The 16,665-nt window shown below is 45.9% G+C and overlaps 1 protein-coding gene across 1 annotated transcript; it reads right to left on the bottom strand.

Annotated features, from left to right (window-relative positions):
- Positions 1 to 15,294: 15,294 nt before the first annotated feature.
- Positions 15,295 to 16,243, bottom strand: PRR18 (proline rich 18). Its single transcript, XM_062490225.1, has one exon. It carries the CDS (start codon positions 16,096 to 16,098, stop codon positions 15,295 to 15,297), a length of 804 nt encoding a protein of 267 aa, XP_062346209.1. The 5' UTR covers positions 16,099 to 16,243.
- Between the last annotated feature and the right edge of the window lie 422 nt (positions 16,244 to 16,665).

Below are 16,665 nucleotides of genomic sequence, written 5' to 3'. Positions count from 1 at the left end.
CCAGGATGGACTCTCATTTGATGCACAAGGGAATAGTCCATTCTGAGGTCCATGACCAAAGAACTCCTTTCCGTGCTTGCTCTGCAGACTCTTCCCTGCTAGCTGATGAAAACAATGGGCACTACAGCACAGTAACAGCTAAACACCACACCTAAAAATCTCATTTCCCTTAGTACACGTGAGATTTTTTGAATACTGCCTTCAGAATTTTAGGCTATATAATCAGGTTTTGCTCTTGCCCACACAAACATAAGCAAAGAATAAAAATAATTTCATTAAAGAATCAAAGATGCCAGTAGAGTAACCACAACTGATGTCAGATTCCATTCTCCTACCAGTTTAACCAAGGTGCTCCACCAACAGAGAAACTGTCTTGGCACCTTTGACAACTGAATGATTTCCTTGTTACCTGATCAGACGTCCTGAAATTTAGTGCTGCCTGTTACTAGGTAGCCTTCCACAATGGCATAACCTGATACATTAGGGCTTGTTACATCACACCTTCTTAATCTTCCTCACTAAGTGCTGATTTGCCATTTATCCTTTCTGTTTCTTTGATAGTCACCTTCTGCGGTTATTCTGTACTAGAATAAATTGGTGCCAAAATCAAGAAGCTGTGCAATTATGGCAATGGATACTTTCAGGTTGTTTTTGCCAATATATAATTCAAACCCTGAATGAAGCTAGAACACAGCTGGCCATAACACACTTATCCACACTACACATGCTTAAATACCAAGAACACGCATCTGGTTCTCAGACACCTCCAATAAACTAGAGTGGAAGCTGTGCATCTTTTCTGATGAGTTAACACTCAGCAGACACAATCTTCTGCTGCACAGAGCAGAATTGGACAGCCAATATCCTACAGGCTGCACCAGCAAATCACAAAGATGCCATAAACAACCTATAAATCCTGCTGAAATGCATGGTTTTTGTTCCATGTGTAATGCACTCAGTGTATCAGGGACATCCATACCAGGTAGGTAGCTGCAACACAAGACCTGCAGGTCAGGGAACAACAGCTGGAGGTCTGGAGGGATGGCCTGTGGCAGAGCAACAGCTCTGGTGGCTCACAGGTATGTAAGACTGGCTCAAAGTTTTGATACAAACTGTGTCAATTGGCTGTTTGTCACGCGTTCAAAAACACACAAGATTTTATTGGGATGTCAAAGAATCAGAGCAGTTCTTATGAATGTGGACAAAAAAAACCCCAACAAACCCACAGAGTTTTAAAAAATGTTTCATTAATACCTCACTAAAATTAGACTACTCTAGAAGAGCTGACAGAAGAGGGTATCTGTCAGACCCTCTCTGTGCTTTAGAAAATGACAAGTATTCCAGGCAAGTGGGAGCATAAAACAGATCAGCTCTTTGTCCTGCACTGACCTGTGATTTCAGATCTGGCTTGAGGAACTAAAGCATTCATTCATACTTTATCAGTACCAGATAACAGAATAATGTTATTTCACATAATTTATTTGTGGCATGTTGGGTTTTTCTGGTTTATTCTAACTATCAAATGCTCAACATCCAACTCTGACTAAGCCTGATACCTTTCTGGGCTCACCAAGTTTCTAAGTGCCATTCCAAGAAACACAGAAAACATCCTCTCCATCCAAATCATAGAAGCTATGGCTCTTGTGACAAAGCTTCTGAGGTGGCACAAGCTCCTTCACCAGAGGTCAAGAAGCAACACAGAACAGTTAACACACACACTCATTCACCACATCTTTCTTGTTTGCAGGAGACTGACAACTGCAAAGAAAACAGGTGCCATCTCACAGAAATACCTGGCATTACTGACATCATTCCCACACAACATCGCTTCTCCCTCTCTCTGTGTAGTACAATCTGTTGCTATGAAATCTCAAGAATGCCGGTGATTGATTTTGAAAGTCAGTGAATATCTAATGTGTATCTAATAAGCAGCAAAATGAGGCAGATGTGACAACAAGCAAAACGACAGTACAATAAAAATGACTGACATTTAAAAAGAAGCTCCGTTTTGTTTAAAGAACACAACAAAAACAAACCACAAAAACATAAGCATAAAGTGCCACTACTTCCTCCTCCAGCTTATTTGCAAAATCCATCTCTCTGCTTAAACACCAAAGCACTGCTCAGGAGGCACATTGCTCGCAGTGGGAAGAATCCCACTTTCATTGCAAGTAATCCTTTGCTACCAAGGACACGAGCAAACATGCATAATCCTGGTGGTTCCCAGCCTGCAGAAGGGCCTGCAGGCACTCCCTGTGTGCAGAAGAGTGGAAGGCAGCCTTGGCACCCACCTCACCCTGCAAGTATGAAGCAGCAACGTTGCCTGGGGGGAAGAGCCACAGCAATAATACCTTATGGCACTGGCAGTGTTTTGTAAATGAGAGGGCTAAAGAGAGAAACTTGAAATCAGTAGCAGTAATTCCACCCATGCTAGTTCTCCTCTCATTTTCCAGTCCAAGCTTTGAAGGATCCTGAGCAGAGAGGAGAAGCAAACCTTTACAGTTCTGTCAAAAGCAGCAGTGGGGAGAGGCACTGGTTATGCTGTGGTTTCAGATGAATGTACACCCGAGGTACCAGCGAGCAGCACAGGGATCTCCAGCCTCAGAGAGAACGAGGCTGACAGATGGTGCAGGTGCTTGTGTTCTCTAGAGGCAAGATGATGCTACTGAGAATTGTGCTGGCAGTACAAGATTTATAAGAGAGAAATGGAACCATGCCACAAACTGAGGTATTTTGTTGTTGTGCCATATCCCTAAGCTCCTGTCTGCTCCTCTTCACATCAACCTTATTTTTCTATCTCCCCCGCCCCCACTCCATCTTGCAGCAGCTCCCTGGTGACATCCCATTTGCCTTTTCCCAGAGAGCTCCCCAGCAGCACCACTCTGAGGCAATTCAGTAAGCTCTCTGGAGCTGAGCTCACAGCTCTGTCTACAGTGAACACACAGAACAGACATACAGATAAGCTTAGGTGAAGAGGCATTGTTGTGGGTCAGTGGCTGTTCACCCCTTCCCTACCAAAACAGCTCTGAAACTTAGTTCTGACCCAACCTCAAATGGGCTTGAAGACACCACAGCAAGAGTGCAAAAAGAAACAAAGAAGTAATTAAACTACCATGAGAAAACTTTCCCATACAAGACACTCTGAGACTCCTTTTAAGCTCATGCAACACTCCATTTGCAAAGCTTAAGGCTTTGTAAGCAGTATATCTTGTACCATGAGTTTCCATCTCTCCTGCAGCACCCGTCAAGGGTAATTCAGCCTTGAGAAAGGCAAGGAATAAATCAACAGGTGGTTGTTGAAAGAGGAGGAACTGATATGAGTAATACAAGGCTGGTGTCACACAAGAGCGAGATACAGTGCACAGCGTCCAGGCATGTACACAAGGAAAAGCAGAAAAAGTATTCAGCAGATGAATAATCCAAGACATATCACAGAATATGCTGAGTTGGAAGGGACCCACAAGGATCAACGCTGGCATACCTGTGCTTCCTTTATATGTGACCCAAATCTTAGTCCAAGTGAACACAACTGATGAGAAGTCACTGGAAATGTACTACTAAATCCAAATTCAAATCTGCCTGTTTGTGTGCTAATGGTCTCAAATGGTCATTCACTGGATTAATTGCTGGCAGTACATGAGATATAGTGTTGAACCCACACTTCCTTGTGTCAACACTGTTTCATCCTTCTGCTAGATTATGCATTGTCTACTTTATCTAAAGAATTTAAACAAATACGCACAGAGAGCACACATTATAGTCCCAACCTCAGTACTTTATCCTTTTCCCCCCCACACAAAAAGGTTTTTGTTGTGCAAAAGCACCTGCATCACAACACATATAAATTAAGACAAGAGCCTGAATCCACAGCAGTCAGAAGAGGGATGTAGTTGCAGTGAGGCAACACTTGGCACTGCCCCATCCTGCTGAGGCATTCAGATCATAGAACAGCATTCACAAGTCCAAGCCAGACACCAAAATTCAACAGAGCCTGGAGCTATAGGGCTGAAGATCTGCCCTCTCACAGGGGCACACTGACTTTTTTCATACCCTGACTGCAGAGGTGGAGAGGAAATAATTAAAAAGCCCCCTAAAATAGCAAAGAAGTACCCAATGAAAATATTTCTCAAATCTGCACTCAGATGTTGCATTCAACATCTTCGTAGTGAATTAGCTATTAATTTGTTACTAACTATAAGAACTGGGTTCTTTTACAAGCAGAGACATTTCACTGTCATCTCTGATGGTAAAAACCATCCCACAAAGTAGCACACTTTGTGCAGCATGCTAGTACTGGTCACTGCACTCAAGCCCTCTGTATGAAGTTCACACCCGCATTGCCTCACCTTCCAGGAGAGCAATATAACAACCAGGTTGTTGATGACACTGAGGGAGGATTTCTAACTTCTCTTCTGACCTTACTAGACAAGGCAAAGAGGATGCCCATGATGCAGTAACTCTTCCCTAAGACGAGAAAATAAGCCAGGTAGAGAGGAATCCTGCACTTCATTTGTTCCTAAAACCATCAACTTTTTCTTTTAACTACAGTAGTCTGTCAAGAAACAGTAATCTACACATTTTTCCTCTTCCAAATCCTTGTTTCCTACTTCCTCATGAACACACAGTTTCTCACACACACAAAGCTGCCCTCGAAACCCTAAGAGCTGTTTTTGAAACTGGAGCTTCACAAGCCAGATAGAACACAATTTCACAGGGAAAAAAAAAAGAAGTGTTTACTACCCATAGCCAAGCAATAAAAATACCATTCAGGCAACTGTTCAAACTGTGAAAAGGGACCAAGTTACACGATCTCTATTTGCTCCCTTCCCACACACAGGCTCCCTGGCAGACAAAACCCAAGAAAGACCCCATTAGTATGCTCAGGAGGAGAAAGCTTGGGTTTGCCAGCCTTTTGCCAGGCAACACGGCCAACATCAACCAGAACATGTCAACGTGCAGCCCACAAGGCTGCATAATGAGGCAGGTCTGGCACTTTCCAGTGGCCACTGCAGGGAGCTGTTGTAAAACCCATCACAGTACAGCATAACAAACTTCTAGAAATACAACCAGGCTGTGCAAGGAAGAGCAAAGCCTGAGCAGTAAGTGATGGTGAAGTGACTTTTTAAAAGGCTGTATGAGCATATAAACAAAGGGGGTGGATGAACTACTTCATACCTAACTTCAGTGTGATTGGCCCCACAGCCACGGTGTGCGCGTGACATTCTCGTGTGCTTTTTTCGAAGAGGAAAAAGTGAATGCCAGCCTTCCTCCCACCAGCACAGGGCTGAGTGAATAAAGCAGCTCCGTCTGTGGAGCCAGTTTGTCACCTGCTACCTAAGTCAACCATGGGAAGAGTTGGAACATCCATTCTCTTTGGCATTTCACAGGGATTTGCCAGCATTCTTAGCTCAGTCTCCTCTTCTGCAAGCTCAAAGAGTGGCAGCTTCCAGCTATTGCTCCTCCTGGCTGAGTCTTTCCATCCCTTCAGCCTGGCTTTGACCTGAATCTGTATCATTTTCCCAGGCATCTGAGCATGGATCACTTTCCCCAGAGCTGTTGCCTCGAGCTCTTGTCCTTGTTGTAACCCTGACCAGAGGCACAAGAGGCTGGCAGAAAAGAACAGTGGTGGTGTAGGAAAATCTCTTCCTGCAGCCCCTTCTGACCTCCTGATCCCAGAAGGCAGCCATGGCTGCTTGCAAAGTTCTGCTCCATGCTTCAAGCCCTCATTTTAAACATGTTTCAGGTTAAGAAAGCCTTCTGAAAAGAAAACCAGAACCTGCAAATTTCAATTTAATAAGACCTTTAAGAGTGTGTGCAGAGTAAGACATCCTGTTTAATCTATCATTTGATCAAATACAGGAGACTTAGAAAAAAGGCTGCTATTGGACACCAAACGCAACAACTTAAATGTCAAAATATTGCTGTAAAGCACAGAGAAGTTACAATAGTAACAGTAAGTTATGCTGGTAATTATGCACTGAAATCAGTGCACATTTTTATCCTTATTTTTCCTGAGAGCAATTGAACTATTCCTCTTTTCACTGAAATTTCAAAAATATAGATATTTTTGATGCACACACCTGGAAGAGAACTTAATTCTGTCTTGAAGTGGCTTAATGGTTAAAAAATTGCACCAGGATCTAGGAGACATCATGCAGTTCTAAATACATAAAATACCCATTTACACTTTAATCTGGATTAGAGAATGGGCAGTCAGTGCTGCAGTACAAATATCTGGCAATAGCCAGAGCCATGCCAGAAATGTATTAAGCAGAAGAGAAGAGAGCTTCTCATCTCATGCACATTTCATGTCAAAATCTATCATCTGTGACTGCACATCACACCTCAGCATGGCTTTGTGTGGAGGATAAACCGCTCTGATTTACAGCATTATAGATATTTGCTAAATGCCTTAATTGCCCTGTCTTCTTTCAAAGTGGCATTTCATTATTAATTTACACAGTGTGCTGTATAAGGCAGATAATTTTTTCCTAACTCTTTATTGACACCTTAAAAAAAAAAAATCTGTATTTTACTAATATTCCTTTGAATCAGAAGAGTGTCTGCTTTACCTCAGCATTCAGTGATGAACAGCCACAGTCAGCTCCTCGTTACTATGGCAATATTACATAGGAGGTACAGAAACAGACTGATGCTTTTATCTTCTCCCTTTGTACCTAGAATATGCTCACTTCCCCCCTCTCCTTTATTTTTGAACAAAACAGCCACAGAAAGGATGGCAAACCTTTCAGAGAAACAAAATAGAGGTTATTTTTATTAACTTTGTTGTTACATTAACTAAGGATGAGTTGTAGGCCTATGAATGAGATATAAACACCAAAGACCTTCAGATATGTTCTTGTAAACAAAGTGCTTTCTCTTTTTTTAATGAAAATAAAACAATAAAAGAAGCCTTAGTGACCCACTCTGCTTGCTTCCCAAGCAAAGCTGAACCCCTTTGCTCTTTAGCTGTACCCAGGCAACAGTGAGGGCAAGGACCACTCACACAGCCGGCTGTTTCCACTGAAAACAACTAAACCTGGCAATGTAGACGCATTTGTCTGTGTCAACCAGTCAATGAAATCCCGTTTTTTCGTGTGACCCAATCCAAGAGGTAACAGGAACAGGCTCCTGCATGACTACTAACACCATCTCATCTCTGTTAATTTGTTTCTAACCAGCAATGGTCTAAGCCCTCCGCTCTAATTCCCCTCAAGGTTTATAGCAAAACATCTCATTTGCATCTCTTGATCCCTCCCCTTGTGGAAGCTCTCCCTGGCTGCTCAGGCAAAGCAAACCCCATGAGGAAAAGCTTCCAGCTGAGGGCTGGAATCTGGGAGGCAGGCATGTTAAGCAGCTCAGTCAGCTGAGCCAGGGCGAGAGCTTTGCCACAGCTGGGGATCAGCCAGTGGTGGCACAGGGTGGCTAGAGCCAGTTTGGTGAGCTCCTTTTGTTACAATCTCTATCCACCCACCAGAGGTTAGAGATGCAGCTATTGCCTTCAAATTTCTTTTCAGATTCATAAAAAACAAACAAACAAAGGAAAAAAAATGGAACAATTTTCCCTGAAAAAAATCAGCTGTTCAAACTCAAGAAATGAAATGTATGTTTAGGATTTCTAACATGATGCACTCCAGTTGCTCGTTTTGGTGAAAGCACCATTTGGCAGATAATTTTTATAATCCATGGTTCTACTGACAGTTGAGTACTGCCCTAGACAACCCATTTTTCTTTCTTCTTTGTCCCAGTCTATAGTTTTGACAGCTACACATTTTCAATGTATGTTCCTCTGGCTCTTAGCGTTTTTAAATATTTTGCTAGTGGAGGTGGAGACTCCTGGTTACCACACTTAAGCCTATAGGCCACTGGTTTACACTTTCAGAAATTTCATTAAACTCTTAGACATAACCTTCATATTCCAAATAATCCATAAATTGCAAGATTTTTATTTCAGACATCTGAGAGAAGCAAAAAAACCAGCACACATTCCATAGGAACTCCAGAAAGACAAAAGAAGACATCCCAGCAGTAAACAGTCAGTATGACCCATATCAAGGTTACCAATAGGCATGTGAATAACATATCTTGCACAGTGAACTTTCTCAACATGTCAAGAACCAATAAACAGTCCAAAAGGCATTGTAAGCATCAATACAAATTCAGTATTTGCTGTTTCACAGTAATCGCACCCTGCAATATTGCCAGTTTAATTTAAAGATATCATGGTGATCATTAAGAGTATCTGGGTCAGACTATTTCCCATTTTGACAGAATCTTTTTGTAGCCTCACTGGGAGAAAATAAGAAGCCATGAGATTGAAAACAATAGATTCATGTTTTCCATGTACTTGTAATTTAAAGCAATTTCTTGCTCTTGACATCCTGTGCATTATCCTTCAGATACAATTGCCAAGCCAAATTATTTCTACCCTAAAGCAGCCTGAGTGAAGTCTACACACATTTTCCTCAAAGCTAAAGAAGCTCAGTGACCACTATGAATTGAAAAATACCCATTTGTCATAGGGCACATGGTCGAATACAGTGATCAGTACAAAACATCCTCATAACAAGTACTTAACACCAGGGCATCAGCATTCCTGTTTAAGGATGGCTGTGAAGAGCATTTGTGCCTGTCCCAAGAAGAGATCTCAGACATTGCAAACAGATATGGGGAAGGCACATGGATGTGTAAGACAGACCACTTGGTTAGAGGCTCTAAGTTCACTCTCAGGACCTGTTCAACACCTCACAGGGTGGTGAATGAATAAATCCCAGTGACACATAGCCCCACACAGCACCCTCTCAAGAGCATTTATTTAACTGTTGGCTCTTTTTCTGTCTGCCTTGAAACTTTGCACTTCAGGGGTGAGGGTAAGAAGGGGAGAGAGATTTAGCTCACTGTCAGGAGCTGCTATATGAGAAGTTATAATAATGGTTGCTGCAGGAGAAAAACACAGGGAGGACTGTATTATATGAGCATCTATTAAAATGGCTGGATCTCTGTTAAGATCTTTATATGTTAGGCCCTAAGCAAACAAAATGCTTTCAGACAACAGAGCCCGAATTACTGCATGGATTGTGTTCAAACAAACAAACAAATAAACAAAAGTTACTCACAAAAACAAAACAAAACCAAAGGACTGTGACCTGTTTGCTGGGCCGGGCTGTGTGACCCCAGGGTAGATCAGCCCCGGCTCCAGGGGGTTCCCTGGGGTAGCTCCAGGAGGTTCTTGGGATTCTCCATTTCCCCTGACAATTGTTATCAAGTGCTTCAAGCACAGAGATCCTTTTCTGCGGAATTTTGCTTTTATTTGGTCCTATTTTTGTCCCAGTTGCAAACAGCCTCTGTTGATTTTAATTTAAAGTATTTAAAGTTCAGCCTCTTGGTGCTGTTCCTCGGGTTTTGCTATTCTGGAAATTCCCTGGCAAAGCAAGTGCTGTGATTCATTTCCCAGCCCCTCACTGCTTGACGCACCTGCCTGGCTGTTGGGACCACGCTGGTGGGTGAAACTCTGCCAGCCAAGAGAATGTTAATAAAAAAAAAATAAAATTGGAATACCAGAATTTACTACAATTTGCTCTCTCCTGTGCTAATTGATAAGAAGGTAACAGCTTCAGTGCTAATTAATTTTTATGTTTAATTAGGAACCTTCCTTTCCTTTTCATTCAAAACTCAGCTTTTACCAGCACTCAGAACTGTGATGGCAACAGGAAAAATAATGGAAACATTACATTCCTTTTAGTCAGAGTGCCAGGAACTGAACATCAGTTGACTCTCACTGAATAGTTCATTTAACCAAAAAACAAAACTAATTGAGGGTGTAGAAAACATTCTTAGAATTTTCATACTTTCACCCAAAATGTGAGCCCTCACAGTAAGAATGACCTATTGTCACTGTCCTACAGCTGGCAATTAAGCAGCACAGCAGCCACTCACTCACCACCCTCCCCCCCAGTGCAATGGGGAGGACAATCGACAGTAGAACTTGTAGGTTCATATAGGAACAGTTAAATAACTAAACTCACCACCCCCCAGAAAAACCCAGAAAAACCCAAACAGCAACAACAAATATATACATAGTAATAATGATAACAAAACCAAACCAAAACAAACAAGTGATGCACAATGCAATTGTTCACACCCACTGACCAATGCCAGCTCTTCTTACAACTCTTCTAACAGGTAACTCCCCCAGCTTATATACTAGGCATGATGTTTTCGGGTATGAAAACATCCCTTTAGCCAGTTCTGGTCACCTGTCCCAGCAATGTTCCTTTCCAGTTCTCCTTTTGTGTGTCTCCTCACTGGCAGAGCATGAGACACAAAAAAGAGTTCTTAGGATGTACAAGACTTAGTAAAAAACAAAAGCTTTCAGTGTGTTATCAGTATTATTCTCATGCTGAATCAAAACACAGCACTGTTCTGAGAAGAAAATAACTCCATCTCAACCAAAACCAGGACAGTCATTAGCTCAAGACAGCTGACTGCAAAACACAGACTACATGGTTTTTTATGTCTTCAATTTTATAAAAACAACTAAAACCAAACCAAGACATCTTTAAGCTATTCCAGAATTCTCAATCCCTCATTATGTCACAAAGAAGGGGAGAAAAACTACTGTAAAATAATGTCCTTCAAACATAACCTGTAACAGCTCTTTCAATAAAATTAAAAGGGGCTAAAAGACCTCATTATATCATCTATATACTCAACTTACTGTTATCACTGGGAACCAGCTTTTTTCTCTGGAAGTGGCTCCTAACTCATAGCTCATCTATTTGCTGGCTTAGTCCTGCAGCTGGGTGAGATCCAGGCTGGGGCCCATCAGCTGCAGGCATTCATTCAGTGAGGCTCACAGCATTTTCCCCAAGCTCTCAGAAGAAGCAAGAGCACCTGTGAATAACAAATTACCAGCACTATTTCCAGAGTGTATTGGTAGGGGTTTTCCTCCCTGGGAAGGGAAAACATTCACATCTTTCTTGAAGGCCAAGAAGTGAACTGCAGTACCTTTGGTTATGGTAGTGACTTGGCACTGCTTTGGGCTCCCCTCCTTGCAGAAGCGTCAGCTGGGAGCTCGCACATTTGCCACATCTGGTCATTGCAAAATGGTGACTACACTTCCAGGAGGTGCCAAAGCCAAACCTTCTCAAAAATCTCTTCCTCTCTTCACAAAACCACCAATGGGAAGAGGCTTTTCTTAAAAGAGAAAACAGAATGTGTCTTTACCTCCCAGAAATCACCCAGAGAAACAAAGAAAGAGCTCCCCCAGCTGAAAGGACAGTTGTGGCCAAGACAGACACTACCCCACTGGTCCTCTCAGGACAGCACTCCCCAGACTGATACCCCCACCCAGCTGTGTGTCAGATCCCCTAGGCACAGCTGGGAAGGGTGTGAGATGGTGGAGATATTTGACAACAGCTCAGGGAATACTGTTTGTCAGGCTTTACAAGCGTGCTGGTGAGGAGGATCACAAATGAAGATAAAAGCTGGGCAATAATATGCTCCCCCCTCAGCTTTGAAATGAAAAAAAAGAAAAATGGTACTAATTGTACCAGTGGTGTGAGAAAGCCAAGAGTTGGGCTAGAATGCAAGAGCAAACTCAGAAATAAACAGGGCTAAGGTTGCTCAGTTAGAAAAACACAGGCTTCACCTGTGGCCTTTCAGACTTGCTAGGAGCAGAAGGAAGGCAACACTACCTATTAGCTCCCTTTATAAAAAAAATTACCCAGAATATGTGTTGCTTCAGGGTGTTTTTCCACTGTAAATCATGCTGATATGTTTGGAGGAAGAGGCTATCTACCCCAAAGGAATTATTGATTATTTTAAGCATTGACAGCACCAGCTGCTCCTAATTCTCAACAGCTAAAAGGGTTATGAGTGGGAGGCTTAGGCAGAGGCAATTTGAAGATGGCTAATATACTGTAAAAAGCAAGTGTAATGACTTCCAGTCTGCTGTTGGTTCTTATGGCAAAATCAGATCTATGCCACCCGAAAAGTGTTCCTGAAGACACCTGATCTGTTCACCAGTACAGAACCAGAAGGGTTCTTCCTTACAGCAGTACTTACACTGGGGTGCAGCTGCACAGGCTGAGAACTGAAGGGAGCTGACAGTGTCCTTATCTGTCCAGGGAAAGCTTTCTCACCTTGACTGAGCACAGTGCAGCACAGGGACAGAAAAGATACTGTTTCACAGCATTCCACTTGAATTTTCCAGTCATGCCAACCACAACATGTCCTGAACCCATGTGTGTGAGATGGAGGAAGCTCAGGCTGACTGGGGATCAGTGGGATAGGAAGTTTTGGTTCTCAACACTTCATAAGGCTTTTGCCCTCTCATCAAGGAAAGGAAGAGTGATTAGTCCATTTTATGATGCCTACTGACAACATACAGTTGGATCTTAGACATCAGTAGCTATTCTGCACTGAGACAATGCAATGACTTACTGGAGGATTTCCACCACTTTCTGAATTTCCACAGGCATTTTTGTCTGGTGAAGCCTGCTACTGGGTTCAATTGTCTATTATAACTTATATTAATGAATTAAATAAGCAGTTTTACTATGTTTAGCTACAGTTTTTAGATACCAGAACCCAAGGGTTTTGTTTTAAACTGAAAAAAATACAGAGAAAGTAGGCAACATGCAAAAGGAACAGAAGTTACTGCTGGTTTGTAGGAATTAACTTCCTCTGTCCATTCTAATAGCACTTGTAAAATTTCTGGGGATTTCAGCTGAAAGTGTTCAGAACACTAAGGGCAGAATTTCTCATTCAAAGAGAGTAGAAAGGTGACAATACTGAGAACAATAAATATTGATGCTACCACTTAAGTGAAGGAGATGCTATTCCAAGCAGACATTACTTATATGACTCCAGAGTCCAGTGGCTCTTAGCATCCAGCCCAAAATCAGGACTGCATAACCTCATTTGGGGATGAGCTCATCTCAGGCCCATTTCCAGTTACCATGTACAATGGCTTACCTAACATAAAAGATCTTAGCTGCATGATCAGCTTTGTTCAAATAAAATATTTTGGGGAAATAAATAAATAAATTTATCCAGGTGATTCCCAAGTTTTCAAATTCTTCATTCTAGGAGCAGGTTCTTTCTTCTTCAGAGTTGGCAGCCCTTCAATTCCAGCCCCTCTTACCCCCAGGTCACACTGCATTTGCTGTAGCTGTGCATTCAAATTTATTGATTTTTTGGCCACACTTCAGACTCTGAACAAAGCATCTTTCAGCCTCACAAGTAAGCTTTAACATACTTCAGCCCCTAATGAGTGAATCACCCTTCACTGCAACTGGAGATACTGATTGTAGTTAATATGAAACCACGGAGCAGCTTAAGGAGCAATGTTAGGAGTCCAGGATGCTCATTCAAAAACTTACATTCCCAAAAGTGAAACAAAAGGAAAACTGAGCTAACAGCTCAGTAGCTAGTAGCTAACAGCTACTAGCATTTCCATCGTTGTTAGAACAGGGAAAAACAACAACAAAAAGTGATTCTGACATCAATCCAGCATATATTAAATTTGGCAGGAAATATGCAGTTGTTGAGGTGGATTTACTTGAAGAAGTTAATGAAAACTGGTAATATGACAGAACTACATGCAAACTCAGCTAGAATGATATGAAAATGCATGTGTTTCATAGCTATCAGTACAAATGATTCTATACCTGCTTAAATGAAATAGAATTAGTCTCCATAAATTTTACTGCCCCATGGTTTTTTCTCTGGCCTTTGAGCATAGCTATTTCACAACTGCCTTGCAATGGCAGTATCAGTGCATTTAATAAAAAAATATTTTTTCAAACAATCTCCCCCGTCATTCCTTAGGTTTCAGGTGAAAAAAAGGAAAAAGGTACTTGAACAAACATGGAGCAAAACAAAATGCAGTGCACGGCTACATCGTGCAACTAATATATAGAAAGGCTTACCTCACAGGATTTAATGGACGTCGGCACAGACATCATTTGGTGTAAACAACTGACGTCTTAGTGAAATTTATAATACCCAATTTGTGGCACTAAACTTTGTTTTACTCAGCTAAGTAAATTCAACTGAACGTGTTCCTACATGTTCAAACATTCGTTTGCAAAATACTTACAGAATCACAGTAAATGCTCAGGTCTGACTGTTGTTCTGGGAAGCTGGGTAACAACAATACAAGAGCAACAGTAGGTGGCCGAGACACTGTAAACCTGGCAAAGACTTACCGTTCCCTTTTCCGGCCCTAATTTCGGTACACTCGGCCTCTCCAGCCCCCTCCTGGCCTCTCCCAACACACAGAGCTCGGAAGAACATCGGGCATGGTCATAGCCCGGAGCGAGGAAGGATGCGGCCAGCCCCGGGGATGGGAGGCCGGGGGACGCTGACAAAGGATGCTGCTTCTGTGTTCCCTCCCTCCCTCCCTCTCTCTCTCTCTCTGTCTCTTTCCTATTCCACCTCGTACACCAGCAGCAGCTCGGAAGGTCGGATGTATCTGAATTACTGCAATCGCCAAGCCCGCGCTCAGACCCAGCCGCCCCTCTCCGGTTCGCCGGCGCAGGGAACCGGGGCAACCTCTGTCCGCGGCCGCCCGCACCGCCCCATCCTCTTCCCGCTGTCCCTTGCTTTTCCCGGCAGGACCGCTCCCCTCCGGCACTGCTGCCATCTGCCCCCAGCAGCGACGGGCTCGCCCCCACCTGCTCGGTCCCCTGTCTCCGCCGCCTCACCGAATCCGCGCCTCTCCGTTTTCCCTGGAGCCGAGGTGTCGGCGACTGTTCCGAGGAGCAAGCGTGTAAGCGGCACAGGCTCTCCGCACGCTGACCAGCCCGCCATCCTTACCTTACCTTATGGACACCGGGACCGCGGACACCGCCGGGCTGGGACAGCCCAACGCGAAGCTAACAAGGCGCAAAGGCTACCGCAACACAAGAGTTACTTTATTCAAATAAATAAAAATGAACTTTTATGTACAAATATACAAAACCATTACGCACATTTTACAAAGTAGTCAGAAATCTTTAAAAAACCCGCGAGGGTGGAGGCAGGGCGCCCACAGCCTGTGCCCTCCCTCCCAGCACCCGGGCACCGGCGGGCGGAGGCCGGCGCCGCTCCTTTGTCCCTCGCCCGGGCGGCGGCGGCGCTCCGAGGATCGGCTCCGGGCCAGGGGCTCCGCTGCCCGGCCCCTGCCGCCACCCGCCCGGGCTGCCGGGGCGCCGACAACACCACACGGAGCACGACATCGCGGATGGCGGCCCCACCTCCCCCTGGCCCGACCGCTCCGGCCGTGCCGCTGCCCGCTCCCGGCGGGGCTCAGAGGGTGCCCAAGTGCGGCAGCGTCTCCAGCCGCTCGGGGTGGTCGCGGCCGGCCGCGCTCTCCACGCCGCGCAGCCACTCGGTGCATTTCCGCACCAGCCCCTCGTCCGCCGCGGCCCCTGCCTCCTCCTCCTCGTACTCCTCGTCGTCGTAGCGGTGCCGGTCATTGAGCAGCGAAACCTTCAGAAGAGCGCGCAGGTCACCGCGCCGGGCCGGGGCGGCTCTGCCCGCGGGGGAGGGTGCGGGCTGCCCCCGCTGCCGCTCCAGGCTGCGGCGCTGCAGCACCCGGATGGCCTCCGGGGGCAGGCTCAGCGAGAAGCGCCCCGCCGCCTCCCCCGGCGCCCCGCCGAGGCTCTCGCAGGAGCGGCTGCCCGCCCCCGGGCGGCCCCGCGGCTGCGGCGGGGCGGGCTGGGGACGCGCCGCCCGCTCGACCGGCGGTCTCCGCTGCGGCGGCCGCTGCAGGGATGAGCAGGGCCAGGAGCTGGAGAGGGGCCCCGGCCGCTCCGGGGGCGCCCCCCGCGCCTTCCTCGCCGCCTTCTCCTCCGAGGGCCGAGGCGCTGCCTTCTTAGGGGCCGAGGCGGCCGCCGGCGGCTTCTTGGGCTGCGCCCGGGCGGCAGCGGGGGAAGCGGAGGGGGTCGGCAGGATGGCCGGCAGGAGGGGCGGCAGCGTGGCGGGGCGCCCGGGAGTTCCCTCCGGCTCGTCGCTGCGGGCCCAGGGAGGAGCGGAGCGCGCTCCGGGCAGGGCGGTGCTTCTCCCCGCGGGCGGGCAGGGCCCCGCGGCGCGCCGGGGCTGCAGCCCCATGGCCAGAGGCGGACGAGGAGCCCCAGCCGCCGGCGCGGAACGCGAGCTCACTCTGCGCCGACGGCCGCCGATTTTCCCTCTCGATAACCCGTCCCCCTTCCCGCCCTTCGCCCGCCCCGGGAACACCCTTCCCCGGCGCGGGGTGGGCGTGCGGGCGGGGACTGGGGTCGTGCCGGCACTGGCCGCCCTCCCGAACGAGCCGCAATGCTCGGGCTCGATGTGGCGCTACGCCGGGGCCGTTTCCAGGTCCTCTTCCACCCGCCCTACAACTGAACCCTACAGTCCCCGAAGAGCGGACGACGGGGCTCACGCTCCGAGGGCAAAAAGGCTCTAAATTCCTCCCGCAGTCCTCAAGCGTACAAGCGTGAAAAGGCAGTATTTTAAAATAATGTTAAACGGGCCTGCCGTCTTAAAAAACATGGATGATACTTTAATTTCCTTGATTACATGAAGGGTCGTGAATAAGAGCAGGCAGACAGGACAAAAGCCAGACACGCTTAGACCCAGGGATGGCTCAGACGTCGTGGACAAGCGTTGCCTGGTTTGGTAATGAAGAGTACAGTCCAG

This window comes from Cinclus cinclus, chromosome 3 (genome assembly GCF_963662255.1).
Source record: "Cinclus cinclus chromosome 3, bCinCin1.1, whole genome shotgun sequence".
Lineage (NCBI taxonomy): Eukaryota > Metazoa > Chordata > Aves > Passeriformes > Cinclidae > Cinclus > Cinclus cinclus.
This window is presented reverse-complemented; position numbering and strand designations above follow the sequence as displayed.

Coding starts and splice junctions, on each gene's coding strand:
- PRR18 (XM_062490225.1), bottom strand. CDS start 16,098: ATGGGGCTGCAGCCCCGGCGCGCCGCGGGGCCCTGCCCGCCCGCGGGG.